This window comes from Aquarana catesbeiana, linkage group LG01 (assembly GCF_042186555.1).
Source record: "Aquarana catesbeiana isolate 2022-GZ linkage group LG01, ASM4218655v1, whole genome shotgun sequence".
Lineage (NCBI taxonomy): Eukaryota > Metazoa > Chordata > Amphibia > Anura > Ranidae > Aquarana > Aquarana catesbeiana.
Genome location: NC_133324.1, coordinates 742,029,770 through 742,046,211, shown reverse-complemented (window position 1 = coordinate 742,046,211; position 16,442 = coordinate 742,029,770). Strand labels below are relative to the sequence as shown.

Here is a 16,442-nt window from a genome sequence, read left to right as displayed (position 1 = left end):
GTATGAGCAATGTCTATGCTCACAGCATACTTAGCATATTTCTAATTCTCTGTATGCCAGTGTTTAAATTTTTTTAAATTTAATTACAGAACATCGCTTGTCCACACTAGAAGAGGAAAATAAGTTCAACACAAGGTAACATGCATTTACAATTGGCTACCACTAGATGGCTATGTCTCTAGACAGACATGCCCTTAAAATAATCTGAGCTGAAGATATCATTGATGGTTATGGCACATTAGGATCCCTTTATATGTGCATGCATATCTAAAAGCTTGCTCAGAATGACTGGCAGATGTCACATAGGTTGCCCACAGCCAATCAGTCTTTAGCAAAGCCTCCATTTGCAGCTTTTGTCCTGTCTGTTTACTCTTTTGCGCTTTACATTTGAGGGCTCCTGACTTTATAGGGACTAAATCAGTAAGGTGTAAGGGTTCTTTCACACAGAGCCCGTTCTGCTCAGCGGCGGATCGCTCCATGGATCCCTGCCGAGCAGACAGATGACAGGTCCGTCGCTGCACACTGTGCAGGGACGGACCTGTCAGAGCACTGCTCTCCCCTATGGGGGATCGGATGAAGATGGACCGTAGAGTCCGTCTTCACTCAATGCAATCTGCGGACGGATGGAAAAGTAGGTTTTTCCTCCGTCACACTTTTTCGGATTGGAGCGGATCGGATGTCAGCGGACATGTCACCGCTGACATCTGACGCTCCATAGAGGTCTATGGAGCGTCCGTTCAGGTCCGCCTAAAAAACTGACAGGCGGACCTGAACGGATTGTTCCTGTGAAAGAGGCCTTAAGTTGGCATTAGAAAAAGCTAGGCTTCTAACCTTAACCCACCTGACTGGACTAGGTTCTTAACTCACCTATCCTTGCCACATTAAAATTTTCTATATAATCTTTATTAGACAACAGTGGATAAAATAAACATTATAATTGAATACTATGATTCAGTTTCTGTTTTTCAAATATAGCTTTAATACACATTAAACATATGTAAGTGTTATTTCTTTTCCCACCAGCTAAAAATTATAGCGATTTTTAGGGATTAAGCCCGGTTTCACACATGTGCGGTGCGAATTGAAGCTCAGGTTTCACTGGGGAAATAAAAATCTCCTGTTCAAAGGAATCATTGCGTTTTAGCTCAGGATCAGTGAGCAGGGAGAGGGGGAGGGAGAGGGAGGGGGAGAGGGGGAGGTGTAGTGAGGAGAAGTAGAAAATCCTTGTTCAGAACGCAATGCATCTGCGAATCAGATGCGTTCCCATAGGAGATAATAGGCTTGTAGTTCGCACCGCAATGCCAAAAAAATGCACACTTTTTTGTGCAATGTGCAGTGCGAATGCAACGCACATATGTGAACCAGATGCATTCATATGAATGTATTTTAAAATGTCCTGCAAATTAGATGCGGTGTAAGCCGCATCTAATTCGCATAGGTGTGAACCCGGGCTAAAGTGGCTGAAAAAGGCTGAAGGTATTCTTTACCTTCCTGCATTCTATGCATGAAAGTAAAAAACCTTCAATGTGCAGCAGCCCCCCCCCCAAAAAAAAACTTACCTGAGCCCAATCCCAGTCCAGCAATGTGCACAAGAGCCTCAGCTCTCCCGGGTCTCTCCCTCCTCATTGGCTGAGTCAGCAGAGATAGCCATTGGCTCCCACTACTGTCAATCACAGCCAGTGAGCCAATGAGGAGAGAGTGGGGGCGGGGCTGAGCTGCGCTTCGTGGTTGAGAGGACACACAGTGCAGCTGCTTGCTATGGGGGCATTACGCTGGAGGGAGGACCAGGAGCGCCGGCGGAAGACCCGCGAAGAGGAGGATCAGGACTTCTCTCTGCAAAACCACTGCACAGAGAAGGTGAGTATGACATCATTGTTATTTAAAAAAAAAAACAAAAGCCTTGAATATCACTTTTAAGTGTGTTTTGTGATTGCATCCTCATAAAGACAGTCATATAAATTCAATAAAGCATAAGTCCATAAAAAATGATAATAGTGAACATATCCATCTGTGAAATATAGATCAAATGGTGCATCAACCTTCACATGCTTCCACCAAATTGCATGGTATGGTAAGTATGTAATGTTTTTTATTTTTAAACAAAAAAAAAATCTGCCTTTATTATCCCTTTAAATTATAAATAAAAATAAAATTACTTAAAAAATTACAGCTAATTAACACAACTTTAAATCAAATGGCTACCTGAAGATGTGATGGGTGAAAATCACTGGATTTGATATCTAAAGTGGGGTTACCTTTATCTTTATTTTTCCCAAGTCTAACTGCCTCTAGACATTTAAAGGTAATTGCTGCACGCAGCAGCATAACTATAATGGGAAGGATGTGCAAAAGCTATTGAGAGAGATCACAAGACATTTTGTAGCTCAGGAAGTATAAAATTGTATCCCTTTTATTTTGTGTTCTTTATATTCATTAGTAATTCTGCATGTAAAGCAGGCAGCATCCTGCCTCAAGTAGTCCAGTATCACAATCTTGTTTTGTTTTTGCACGAATAATCATGTAACGAAAAGGGCGAGACTTGCGCAAAGTGAGAAATCAGTTGTGTGTTCCTAGGGTAGTGTGTTGTCTAAGTGACTATGGTTTATAAGTTAAAATATAAACATTAAAGGAAAGCTAGTGGAGAGCGTACTGCAGAACAGGACATTAATTGACAGAGTACCATAGTTGTCAATATTTTCATTTTTAATTTGAAGGGGTACATTGCTATTTAGCTGGCATGTCTTAGCACCTTTTGACTTGATGCCTAGGACCAAACACCCAATTAATATTTAAAAATACTTGTCCAAGGCAATGCTAAAACAATGTACAAAAACTAGTTACTGAGGCTGTCTAGAAGTACCATAGCACCATGCATCTCATGGCATTCTTTTTATTTATTGAAGCTTAAATATTGTTCTTTAACCACTTGCCAACCGTGTCACGCAGATATACTGTGGCACAATGGCTCTCCTGGACGAAATCCCGTACGGGAATGTCCTACCCGTTTTCAGCCACCAGAGGGCGTGCGCGTGCCCGCTGCATGGCGGGGGAACTGGTGCACGTGGCTGGCGGGCACGAACGCCACTGGCTACATGCGATCAGGTGCACGAGCACCAGTACGGGGATCTGTGTGTTTGTAAACGCACAAATCTCTGTGCTGTCAGAGGAGAGGAGCCATATCGTTTGTTCCTACTAAGTAGGAAAAACAGTATGGCTCCTCTCCTAGTCACTCCCATCCCCACACAGTTAGAACATGCTGAGGGAACACACATTTAACCCCTTGATCGCCACCTAGTGTTAACCCCTTCCCTGCCAGTGACATTTACACAGTAATCAGTGCATTTTTATAGCACTGATCGCTGTATAAATGCCATTGGTCCCAAAAAAGTGTCAAAAGTCTCCGCTCTGTATGTCGCAGTACCGCTAAAAATCGCAGATCACCAACAATTACTAGTAAAAAAAAATAATAAAAATGCCATAAAAAAGTCATAAATCTTTCCCATAGCTTGCAGACGCTATAACTTTTGCATAAAACAATCAATATACACTTATTGCAATTTTATTTATTTTTTTTTACAAAAAATATGTGGAAGAATATATATTGGCCGAAATTATTTTTTAAAAAAAAAACTTGTGGGGCTATTTATTATAGCAAAAAGTAAAAAATATATATATTTTTTTTTCTTCAAAAATGTCACTCTTTTTTTTGTTTATAGCGCAAAAAATAAAGGTCAAATACCACCAAAAGAAAGCTCTATTTGTGGGAAAAAAAGACGCAAATATCGTTTGGGTACAGCGTCGAACGACCGCTCAATTGTCACTTAAAGCGAAGCAGTGCCAAATTGTAAAAAGTGCTCTGGTCAGGAAGGGGGTAAAATCTTCTGGGGCTGAAGCCGTTAAAAATATTAATTTTAATGCAGGTCCAGGAATAAAAGATCTCCGGATTATTTGTATGTTGGAGATTTAGTGCTGCCAATCTAAAGACCTTCAAAGAGCAGCTCAAGGCACCTGTGCTCCCTTGTCTGCTGCTTTGTGATGACCCAGCTATCAGTGAAATCCCAATAGACATCTATGGAGTTGACATGTAATTATCTGCCTGTAAAGGGCAGTAGATTGGGGAGCACAGCTGACAGGGAATTGCACTTTGTACAATAAATCTCTGGAAAAGGAACAGGGAGGTAAGTGTCATTTACTACACTATACCTCCAACATCTTTTCTTCCTAAACTTGTTCTTAGACAAGATGATATATGGCAATGGTAATGAATAAATGTAACATTTGTACAAAAAAAGATTTTATTAAAAATGTAGTCATAGTTAGAAATTGCATGTCTAGAGGCAAAAATCTCAATGACAGTCCTCTAAAAACTTGCATTGTCCCTGGAAATCAAGTCATTTCTGCCAAGGTGAGACACTGGTCATTGTGTGCAATAATGCAAAAAGTAAGGCTTTGTTTGTAGCCAGTTTTTTTTCCAACCTTAATGAGTACATGGTAAAAAAATGGAAAATTGTATACACACCTTTCCGTAATTTTCCTTTCCTGACGCATCTTCATGGCAGCACACACTCGGTTGTGACTCCGCCCCACAACCTGACAGGATTGGTTAGCTATAAATTTGAGACACCAGCTTCATTCTCTGGAACTATCAACTAATAAAGAAAGGGCAGGTTGCTGTGTGCTTCCATGAAGATGCGTCAGGAAAGGAAAATTACAGAAAGGTGCAGGGGCGGAAGTATAGGGGTCACAAAAGTCTCCATTGCGACTGGGCCCCATGCTGCAGGGGGCCTGTGTGCCCCTCCTCGAGCGGTGGCTGCATATGGGACTGAGTTCCCCGATCCTCAGCTGATGCGTAAATCGGCAGTGCAGGAGCTCGGTCATGCTGTGTTTTGTTCTGAAAGTGAAAGCAAGGGAGAGGTATCTAGCACAGTGTGTGCTGCGCTCCCTGCCTCCCCCTACAGTGTAGTACCCGGCATGGAGAGCGATGGTACAGTGCTGCAGCTGCCGATTTTTAAAAAGGATATCTATATATGTTTGTTTATATGTGTGTGTCTGTGTGTTTGGGTGTGTGCATGTGTGTGTGTTTTATATGTGTGTGTGCGCATGTGTATATGTTTATATGTGTGTGTATGTTTGTGTGAGTGCACGTGTGTGTTTTTATATGTGTGTGTGTGTGTGCATTTATGTGTTCGCATGTGTGTATGTTTATATGTGTGTGTGTGTGTGTGCATGCTTGTTTGTGTGCACGTGTGTGTTTTATATGTGTGTGTGCATTTAGGTGTATGTATGTTTATTTGTGTGTGTTTTATATGTGTGTGTGCATGTGTGTATGTTTATATGTGTGCATGTGTATTTATATGTATGTGAGTACATGTGTGTTTACATGCATGTGTATGTATACACATTACTTTTAATCCTGACACCCTTTTTCTTTATGATCAAAACTGATTTTTTTTTTAGGGCAGGTTCATAATACCAACAAGAAAATACCATTCCTCTGAAAAGCAATGCAGGCTCAGATCGTTTTTTAGAGGCATTTGACAGGCAATGAAGAGGCAATATTTTGCGCCTTGACTGGTAAAATGTTGAGAAACACTGATACAGAGAAACTCATCTCTCTCTATTAAACTCCGGCAGCTGCTGAAAGCATGCGGGAGTGAGAGGAGAAGTGGGGGAAATAGAGAGATCAGCTCCTCTATATGCAGCCGCCCCCACGGCTCCTTCCATGCAGCTTCTTTCTGCTGCCCCCCTGTGTGCTCTCCAGCCCCCCTGTACTTTTTCCTGGCCCCCCTGTGCTCTCTCCTGGCTCCTCCACTTGTCCCCACAGCTCCACAGAGTTCCCCTCTCTCCTGGAGAGTCGGTGATCCATACTGATCATGGACTCAGTCCATTCATAACTGAAACATAGTAAACTGTATTTATTCAGTTTGCGAATGAAGGGGCAGCTCTATAAAGAGCTATTCTTGTCCATTTATTCTGTGCAGCTGAGGCTGTGTTCTCAATCTTCTTTCTCGGTCTCAAAGGTGAAACATCAGAGGTCTGCTTAGACAGTTGATATCTCACCAAAGTCCCCCCCCAATGGAACTCCTAAAAAAATTGTAAAAAATATTTTTTAAAAATATTGTAAAAAAAATAAATGATAGAAATCTAAAAAAAAACAAAAACAGACGCCAGTGGCAGAACTACCAGGGTCACAAACGTCGCACTTGCGACCGGGCCTTGGCGTCTCCACCACTGGGCTCGGAGGGAAGGGCCCCAGCTGGGGGTCAGAGGGGGCCCTTTCTTGCACCAGGGCCCTGAAGGTTCTAGTTACGCCACTGGAAAGGTGAGTATACAATTTTCTGTTTTTCTAATGCATCATGGCAACACACACTGGGAAATAACTCGCCAGTCGGGTGGGTGTAAAAAAAAGGTAGTATTTATTTAACATGTAGCTGAAGAATTGTCTCGATTAACAGTTCTTTCGAACTCCACCATTGTTAATTGAGCAAAATCCACCCCATAGTGGGACATGAATGTGTGTCTGGGTGACCAGGTAGCTGCTCTGCAAATCGTCTCTGGCGAAAACCTTGCAATACGTTGCCCATGAAGTTGCCACTGCCCTAGTTGAAAGAGCTTTAATGCCCTTGAGTACCGGAAGCAGTTGAATGGTGAAAGCTTTCCTGATAGGCTTGACTAGCCACGATGCAATAGTGCGTGGTGCTGCCGTCTGTCCCTTTCTGTTCCCATGAGGAATCACCAAGAGGTTGTCCAACTTTCTAAAGGAGGCTGTAGCTAATAGTGGATTTTACATCCAAGGCATGTGATTTAACTTGATCATTGGTAAAAGTCGGGAGACTGATATCTTGGTTGTAATGGAATGCCGTTGCCACCTTTGGAATAAAACATTATGAAGGTCTTAGCACCACTCTGTCAGGGTAAAAAAACATGTAGGTTTCAGTTATCATCAATGCTTGCATCTATGAAACTCTTTTAGCTGAGGTAATGGCGATGAGGAAGGTTAGCTTTAGTGTTAGGTTCCAAAATGAAATAGAATTGTTTGGATGAAAAGGGGAACTTGACAGTCCATTCAACACTATTGAGAGAGCCAGTGCTGGAAATGTTGGCCTTCTTGGAGGCCTGATTTTTAAGCATGCTTTCATGAACTGAACAACTATTATTATTATTATACAGGATTTATATAGCGCCGACAGTTTACGCAGCGCTTTACAACATTAGGGCAGACAGTACAAGTACAATACAATTCAATACAGGAGGAATCAGAGGGCCCTGCTCGTTAGAGCTTACAATCTAGGAGGGAGGGTCAAGTGATACAAAAGGGTAATAGCTGTGGGGGATGAGCTAATGGAGAAAATAGTGCAGTTGTTAGATGGAGGCAGGATAGGCTTCTCTGAAGAGGAAAGTTTTCAGGGATCGCCTAAAAGTGGATAAAGTTGGAGACAGTCTGACAGATTGGGGTAGGGAATTCCAGAGGATGGGCGAGGCTCGGGAGAAGTCCTGGAGGCGGATATGGGAGGAGGTGATGAGGGAGCTAGAGAGCAGGAGGTCTTGGGAGGAACGGAGATGGCGATTAGGTTGGTATTTTGAGACTAGGTTAGTGATGTAGCTGGGGGCAGAGTTGTGGATGGCTTTGTAACTTATTGTTAGTATTTTGAATTTAATTCGTTGGGCGAGTGGTAGCCAATGGAGGGATTGGCAGAGAGGGGTAGCAGACACTGAGCGGTTTGTAAGGTGGATGAGTCTGGCAGCAGCATTCATGATGGACTGAAGGGGGGATAGTCTGTTTAAAGGTAAGCCAATGAGGAGTGAGTTGCAGTAGTCAAGGCGAGAGATAACCAGGGAGTGAATCAGGAGCTTTGTGGTTTCATTGGTTAGAAAGGGACGTAGTTTAGAGATGTTACGGAGGTTGAGGCGGCAAGCTTTGGAAAGTGATTGGATGTGGGGCTGAAAGGAGAGTTCAGAATCCAGGATAACACCTAGTACCCTGACATGTGGGGACGGGTGGATGGTTTTGCCATTGCTCTTGACAGAGAAGTCGGGGGAAGAGGAATGTGGGGGATGAAATATTATAAGCTCGGTTTTGGACAAGTTGAGTTTGAGGAAGTGGTGTGACATCCATACAGATATGGATGTCACACCACAAAATCGCAGACGCCACGCCTTGATACTCCATCTCACCGCTGCAGTTCTGCAACACTCTCATGTGCCTTTGAGCCCACTGGATCATTGGAAGAGTGGCAGACATGGACCCCAGGATGCTTAGACAAATTATGGCTGGCAGAGACATTGCTGACATTAACTTCTTCATTTTCTGAACTAAGGGAATTATCTGCTCCCGAGGAAGCTGCACTTTGTTTGCCTTGGTATTTAGTTCTGCCCCCAGAAAGATCATATTCTGTGTGGGCTGAAGGTTGCTTTTTTCCCAGTTGATTAACCAGCTGAATTTTTGAAGTGTCGTGAGTAGTATCTTCTGATGATGGAGCAAGGTTTCTCGGCTGTCCGCCAAAAGCAGGATGTCGTCTAGGTAATGATGTTACCCTAATCCCCTTCTCCTGAGATATGTGATCACGGGTAGTAGAATTTTGGTAAAGGTTCTGGGAGCAGAAGAAATGCGGAATGGCAGGCATTGAAACTGGAAGTGCTGGTGGTTGACTGAGAAATGGAGGAACTTACGGAGAAACGGAGGAATCTACAGACAGCATCAAATCTTTTATGTTTAGCCAATAGTATTGACTGGAGGCTTTACATCTGATGTGAGTGGCAATGATTGGATGATGATCTTGATCGGCTTCTCCTAGATCTTCTATGGCTTGAGGCATGGCTTGAGTGGTCCTGAGTGGTCTTTATGTCTTGATGTTGCGGATCTTGACCTGGTAGGGCTGCCAGAAATCGCAGCGTTAGTGGTTATGCTCTCTTTTTCTCTCTTCAATACCTACCATCAAAGTAGGACAGCCTCTTACCTTTTATGCTGAGGGTGGTCTACCTGGGCAGTGGTCTCATGAGCAGTGCAACAGCAGACAGGTAGGCTGAAACAGGATGGTAGAAAGTTAAAAAAAATATAAGTAAATACTCTTATATACAGGGAGAGATCACAGAAGGTGCAAGATACCTTCCTAGAGAAAAAACTCCAGTCTCCTGTGCAGCAGAGGCATCCAGTCTGCACAGACAGGAGAACTGGCATTTTAAATCCACTGCCGCCATCGCGGCAGAAATTATGTCACCGCACATGCACAGAAGCGGTCTGCCGGAGCCTGTGCCATCTTGGATGGCTCCTGGATGCCTCACTTCCTTTTGCGCATTCGCGGCATGCGACGATGGACGCAGCCGCCATGTTTGATACTGATCCCACTGCCTGTGGGACAATAACGCTCAGCATGGCCACAGAAAAGAGTGGAAAAAAAACAGAAGGAGACAACATTGTGCAGAAACGAAGGTAAGAGACCACTGCAAAATATGAAGCTTATTTAAAGCTTACTAATGCCAGAAAAAAAGTAAATCCCCCCAAGACAACCAGATTGGGGCTCGCTCCATAAAGCTCCTTTAGAGACTATACAGGAGCGACTTCCACCCAGGAGAGGCTTGAACCTGACTGGGGCGAATGCGGTAAGAGGTGTGCGATATCCATCCAATCTTATCAGGTGATAATAAAAAACAGAATAAAGTGAGGTGTAGCTAACCAATCCTGTTAGGTTGTGGGGGCGGACTCACAACCCAGTGTGTGCTGCCATGATGCGTCAGCAAAAGTAAAATTATAGTTCATACAGTACTTACGTGTGTTATGCCCTGTACACACGGGCGGACTTTGCGGCAACAAAGGTCCGACAGTCTTTCCAACGGACTTTCGACAGACTTTCTAACCAACGGACTTGCCTACACACGATCACACCAAAGTCTGACGGATTCGTACGTGATGACGTACGACCGGACTTAAATAAGGAAGTTGATAGCCAGTAGCCAATAGCTGCCCTAGCGTTGGTTTTCGTCCGTCGGACTAGCATACAGACGAGCGGATTTTTCTACCGGACTCGAGTCCGTCGGACAAATTTGAAACATGTTCCAAATCTAAAGTCCGTCATATTTTCGACCAAAAAAGTCTGCTGCAGGTCCGATGGAGCCCATACACGGTCAGATTGTCCGCCGGATCTAGGCGTCGGACCAGTCCGCTCGAAAAGTCCGCTTGTGTGTACGCGGCATTAGAATAAAAAAAAGTTTGTTGACGCTTGTTAACCCCCCATATGGTTTAAACAAGCATTTTAAGATATTCTGATGGCAAAGGAATGGCTGGGCCAGGCAAGTAGAAGGCTAGGAATATCACAGTTAACACTGAAGAAACACCTTGTGGGTGTTAGCATTCTCATTAACGTGTTGCAGTGGATTTTTATATTGACGTAAAAATAAAATTATTCACACAAGCATTTTTTTAAGCTTTGACGAAGCTCAAAAACTTCAGTGAGGCAGGACAATGTCTTTTCAGAACAGTTAAGTCCTTCCACACATTCCACATTTCTACCAGCCAGCCTTCCATGGAGTACATTGATCCTGTGAAACAACGAGTCCCAACTTTCCTATTAAAACCTTATCTGTCTCCTGTCTCCAGTCTACTTTATCATAAGTGAAAAAGGCAAACCAGTGACATTCTGGGCTGGTAGTAGACTGACCACTTCTACTGCTATATTACCTTTATCACATATGTTTAACTAATTTGCCATAGGATCCATAACCTGGTAGTTGCTTTTTGGCATATACATATTGCTTTCTTTTCATCGTCCCTGGAGTAACTGTACAATTAGACATTTATACAGTATAAAATTCATACTGATCTAAATTGAACTGGGACCTAAGAGTACAAAATAACATATGCCCATCCCTGCACGCAGCTACAGTCAGGTCCATAAATATTGGGACATCGACACAATTCTAATCTTTTTGGCTCTATACACCACCACAATGGATTTGAAATGAAACGAACAAGATGTGCTTTAACTGCAGACTTTCAGCTTTAATTTGAGGGTATTTACATCCAAATCAGGTGAACGGTGTAGGAATTACAACAGTTTGTATATGTGCTTCCCACTTTTTAAGGGACCAAAAGTAATGGGACAGATTAACAATCATCCATCAAACTTGGTTGCAAATACTTTGCAGTCAATTATATCCTGAAGTCTGGAACACATAGACATCACCAGACGCTAGGTTTCATCCCTGGTGATGCTCTGCCAGGCTTTTACTGCAACTGTCTTCAGTTCCTGCTTGTTCTTGGGGCATTTTCCCTTCAATTTTGTCTTCAGCAAGTGAAATGCATGCTCAATCGGATTCAGGTCAGGTGATTGACTTGGCCATTGCATAACATTCCACTTCTTTCCCTTAAAAACTCTTTGGTTGTTTTCGCAGTATGCTTCGGGTCATTGTCCATCTGCACTGTGAAGCGCCATCCAATGAGTTCTGAAGCATTTTGCTGTATATGAGCAGATAATATTGCCCGAAACACTTCAGAATTCATCCTGCTGCTTTTGTCAGCAGTCACATCATCAATAAATACAAGAGAACCAGTTCCATTGGCAGCCATACATGCCCACGCCATAACACTACCACCACCATGCTTCACTGATGAGGTGGTATGCTTTGGATCATGAGCAGTTCCTTTCCTTCTCCATACTCTTCTCTTCCCATCGCTCTGGTACAAGTTAATCTTGGTCTCATCTGTCCATAGGATGTTGTTCCAGAACTGTGAAGGCTTTTTTTAGATGTTGTTTGGCAAACTCTAATCTGGCCTTCCTGTTTTTGAGGCTCACCAATGGTTTACATCTTGTGGTGAACCCTCTGTATTCACTCTGGTGAAGTCTTCTCTTGATTGTTGACTTTGACACACATGCACCTACCTCCTGGAGAGTGTTCTTGATCTGGCCAACTGTTGTGAAGGTTGTTTTCTTCACCAGGGAAAGAATTCTTCGGTCATCCACCACAGTTGTTTTCCGTGTTCTTCCAGGACTTTTGGTGCTGAGCTCACCGGTGTGTTCTTTCTTTTTAAGGATGTTCCAAACCGTTGATTTGGCCACACCTAATGTTTTTGCTATCTCTCTGGTGGGTTTGTTTTTATTTTTTCAGCCTAATGATGGCTTGCTTCACTGATAGTGACAGCTCTTTGGATCTCATATTGAGAGTTGACAGCAACAGATTCCAAATGCAAATAGCACATGCAAATAGCACACTTGAAATGAACTCTGGACCTTTTATCTGCTCCTTGTAAATGGGATAATGAGAGAATAACACACACCTGGCCATGGAACAGCTGAGCAGCCAATTGTCCCATTACTTTTGGTCCCTTAAAAAGTGTGAGGCACATATACAAACTGTTGTAATTCCTACACCGTTCACCTGATTTGGATGTAAATATCCTCAAATTAAAGCTGAAAGTCTGTAGTTAAAGCACATCTTGTTCATTTCATTTCAAATCCATTGTGGTGGTGTATAGAGCCAAAAAGATTAGAATTGTGTCGATGTCCCAATATTTATGAACCTGACTGTATATTCTGCCCAGTTCTACACCATTTAACATTTACTGACACTAGGTGTATGGACACTATTGGTTTTTTATTTGTTCTCAAAGTCACACTGTATATTAATTTATTCCTGTCCTATCTGCTTCACAAGACCCCTTCACAGCCATAGATTCTCCCTCATCCTCCACAAAGGCCAACTGAAAGACTCCCCTACCTGATCTGGACAGGAAACACAGAAAAGATTAAGAACCCTACTCTCACCTCCTATTTTTTCTGTCAGGATTTTCAAAGTCAGAGGTCTGAGATTAAAAGTAGGAATTCTGGAATTTTACATCAGAATTCTGAGTTTCAAATCTGAATTCTGAGTTCTATTTAGAATTCTGAGATCAAAACTCAGAAATCTAAGTTTCAAAGCTAAAACTGCAAGTATGGTATTTCCTTAATATTAAAGCTAAGGCTAAAGTATAATTTGCTCTATTTGCCATGCTAATCAATTTCACAGGCAGTCTCTAAAGAAACTTGTACTGGCCTCTGTATCCTAAATTACTCCTTCTATAGCTTGTAATTTCAGAATTCTGTCTTTGAAACTCACAATTATAACTTTTAATTATAGAATTCCAACCAAGTTTTCAGAATTCTGAGTTCTTCTAATGTCACAATTCTAAATTTTAAATTTAGAACTCTAGAATTCTGAGTTTTAATTTCAGAATGCTGACCTTAAAACTAATAATCAGGCATGGCTGACAGACATTCAGAAAGTAATACTGTTGTAATACTGTGTTGTTTTTAGACAGCTAAATTGTAGAAAAGATCTGAGACATATATTGCAGGACGTGGCACTACATACCAGTAATAACTGAGCAATAACAGAAAAAAAGAAGAAAAAGGACTTTTAAGGTTGCCACTAAATCCCAAAATAGGAAAAAGTTACGGTCTCATATTATAGTAAAAATATTGAATTTATTATAATCACATTAAAAACATATGATATAAGAAAAACATGAACACATTTGGAAGGTATATTGTCCCAAACCTATGGACATATGGACCGGCTGAAACCAGAATTTCGCATGGATGGCCTAGGAGATGTTACAAGATAGTCCTAGAAGGTCCCTTCTGGCTGAGGGCCAAACAAATGAAATCGCAGTGTCAGCACCAATGGATCGCCACGTGTTTTGCCGATAGCTTCTTCAGGAGTTCCTATTGGTACATGACAGGAAGAGGAGTGAGCGTCCAAAAAATTCAGAGGACTGAATTCATGAAACAGTGCACCATCGTAAGAAATAAAAGTAACGCAAAAAAAAAAAGTAGAGAAACAAAAGGATGATCTAAGTAGACAGAGCAAAAGAAATGAGCTCCAGGTGGTGTGACAACAGCCTAATATTGAGGAGCCTGACTCCAAAAAGATGGCAGCTTATAAAGCTGACATTTAATGAATATTGCCAGTGGACAGATGTTGATGGTTAAGCCAACATTGCTGAACCATAAGGTCAGCACATAACATGGTCTATAGCAGTCTGTCCAGTTGGCTTCCCCAGGATGAAGGGGGAATGAAGAAAGAGCGCTGAGCCCTTTGTAGAATTGTTTATGCTGAGAAAGTCGGTCCTGTTCTGTGTCAGATGTATCACACCATTTTAGGCATTTAGGCAGCCAAATGGCCTTTTTCCATTGGATTTTGCCTCGCAGTTGCGGTGCAGCCTCATTTACTTGAATGGGTCGTGTTAGGTGGAGGTATTGCCCTCATAACTCAAACGGGAATTTTTGGAAAATTTTTTTGCAGCATGTGAACATCCTCGTCTGCTTGTCTTTGTAGCTTAAGGGGAGGGGCAGCAGGAGAGTGGTAAATAAGCGACTCAACTGCCTATTTTTAGCACCCTCCAACTGCAAGCGTACACTAAGCCATATAGTTTCTTTTGTCCAACTTATTTTCCCTTCTGGTGATTTTCTTTAACCACTTTAATACCAGACATTTTCAACCCTTTCCTGCCCAGGACAATTTTCAGCTTTCAGCGCTCTCACATTTTGAATGACAATTGCGTGGTTATGCAACACCGTACCCATTTTTTCCTCCACAAATAGAGCTTTCTTTTGGTGGTATATGATCACCTCTGCGATTTTATTTTTTGCGCTATAAACAAAAAAAGAGCGACAATTTTGAAAAAAACACTATTTTTTAATTTTTAATTATAATATATATCCCAATTAAAAAAAAAAAAACAACAATTTTTTTCCTCAGTTTAGGCCGATATGGATTCTTCTACATATTTTTGGTAAAAAAAATTGCAGTAAGCATATATTGATTGGTTTGCGCAAAAGTTATAGCGCCTACAAAATAGGTTATTGATTTATGGCATTTTTATATTATTTTTCTTTACTAGTAATGGGGGCGATCTGCGATTTTTATGATGACTGTGACATTGCGGTGGACAGATCGGACACTTTTGACACTATTTTGGGACCAGTGACATTTATACAGCGATCAGTGCGATTAAAAATGCACTGATTACTGTATAAATGTCACTGGCAGGGAAGGAGTTAACACTAGGGGGCGATCAAGGGGTTAAATATATTACCTAGGGAATGATTCTAACTGTGGGGGAATGGGACTGACTAGGGGAGGAGACCGATCGGTGCTCCTATATACTAGGAACACACAATCTGTCTCCTCTACCCTGACAAGACATGGATCTGTGTGTTTACACACACAGATCCACATTCCTGCACTGTCACAAGCGGTTGTGGGTGACCAGCAGACATCACGGGCGCGCGCATTGGCGACTCGGTGACGCGGGGGGCGCGCGCCCCCTATACCGCCGAGGACATCATATGACGCCCACCCAGGATGGGAGATCCTATCTGCAGACGTCATATGACTATGGGCAGGTAGGGTTTAATTTGTCGAAAAAGGCAGAACCTCAGTGATGGGATTTTAAAGGCAATTCAAAATAAATTTGAAGGAAATTCTTAATAGAGAAGTACGTTAAAAGTAGAATTTATTTCAAGTACAAAAAAGCTGTCAAATATAATATGTGAACATTATACTTTAGCCCTAAATAGAGCTGCAGACTCTGTGAAAGGACAGACTTTAGCTGCAGCTAAACCAACCACAGCCACAAACAAAAGATTTGCCTGCTGCTTCGTACCAGTGCAGTCAATAAAGTGTAGTCACCAGTAGGAGACACATCCAGGCAGACAAATTAAACCCGAGAAAAGGTAACTCCCAAATAAAGATGCAAAAAGATTGCCAACATCCCTGAATATGTAGAAAAAGGCAGAACCTCAGTGACGGGATTTTAAAGGCAATTCAAAATAAATTTGAAGGAAATTCTTAATAGAGAAGTACGTTAAAAGTAGAATTTATTTGAAGTACAAAATTTTTTTTTTTAAAAGATTGATCACAACAAAAAAACATATATCATACAAAAAATAACAAAGTCATAAATGGTAATTAACGGTTATGGCAATGACAGTCTGGACTGGACTGTCATTGCCATAACCGTTAATTACCATTTATGACCTTGTTATTTTTTGTATGATATATGTTTTTTTGTTGTGATCAATCTTTTAAAAAAAAAAAATTTTGTACTTCAAATAAATTCTACTTTTAACGTACTTCTCTATTAAGAATTTCCTTCAAATTTATTTTGAATTGCCTTTAAAATCCCGTCACTGAGGTTCTGCCTTTTTCTACATATTCAGGGATGTTGGCAATCTTTTTGCATCTTTATTTGGGAGTTACCTTTTCTCGGGTTTAATTTGTCTGCCTGGATGTGTCTCCTACTGGTGACTACACTTTATTGACTGCACTGGTACGAAGCAGCAGGCAAATCTTTTGTTTGTGGCTGTGGTTGGTTTAGCTGCAGCTAAAGTCTGTCCTTTCACAGAGTCTGCAGCTCTATTTAGGGCTAAAGTATAATGTTCACATATTATATTTGACAGCTTCTG

General features: G+C 41.8%; 1 protein-coding gene across 4 annotated transcripts in view; it reads left to right on the top strand.

Moving 5' to 3' along the window:
- Positions 1–16,442, top strand: part of TMEM154 (transmembrane protein 154) — a 78,677-nt gene that overhangs the window by 33,433 nt on the left and 28,802 nt on the right. For 2 of the 4 annotated variants that reach the window (XM_073605219.1, XM_073605227.1), the window contains exon 5: positions 90–135. The exons of the other annotated variants lie outside the window; for them this stretch is intronic. In XM_073605219.1, the coding sequence (XP_073461320.1) occupies positions 90–135 (46 nt within the window). The remainder of the gene's footprint in view (positions 1–89; positions 136–16,442) is intronic. 4 annotated transcript variants of the gene reach the window in all.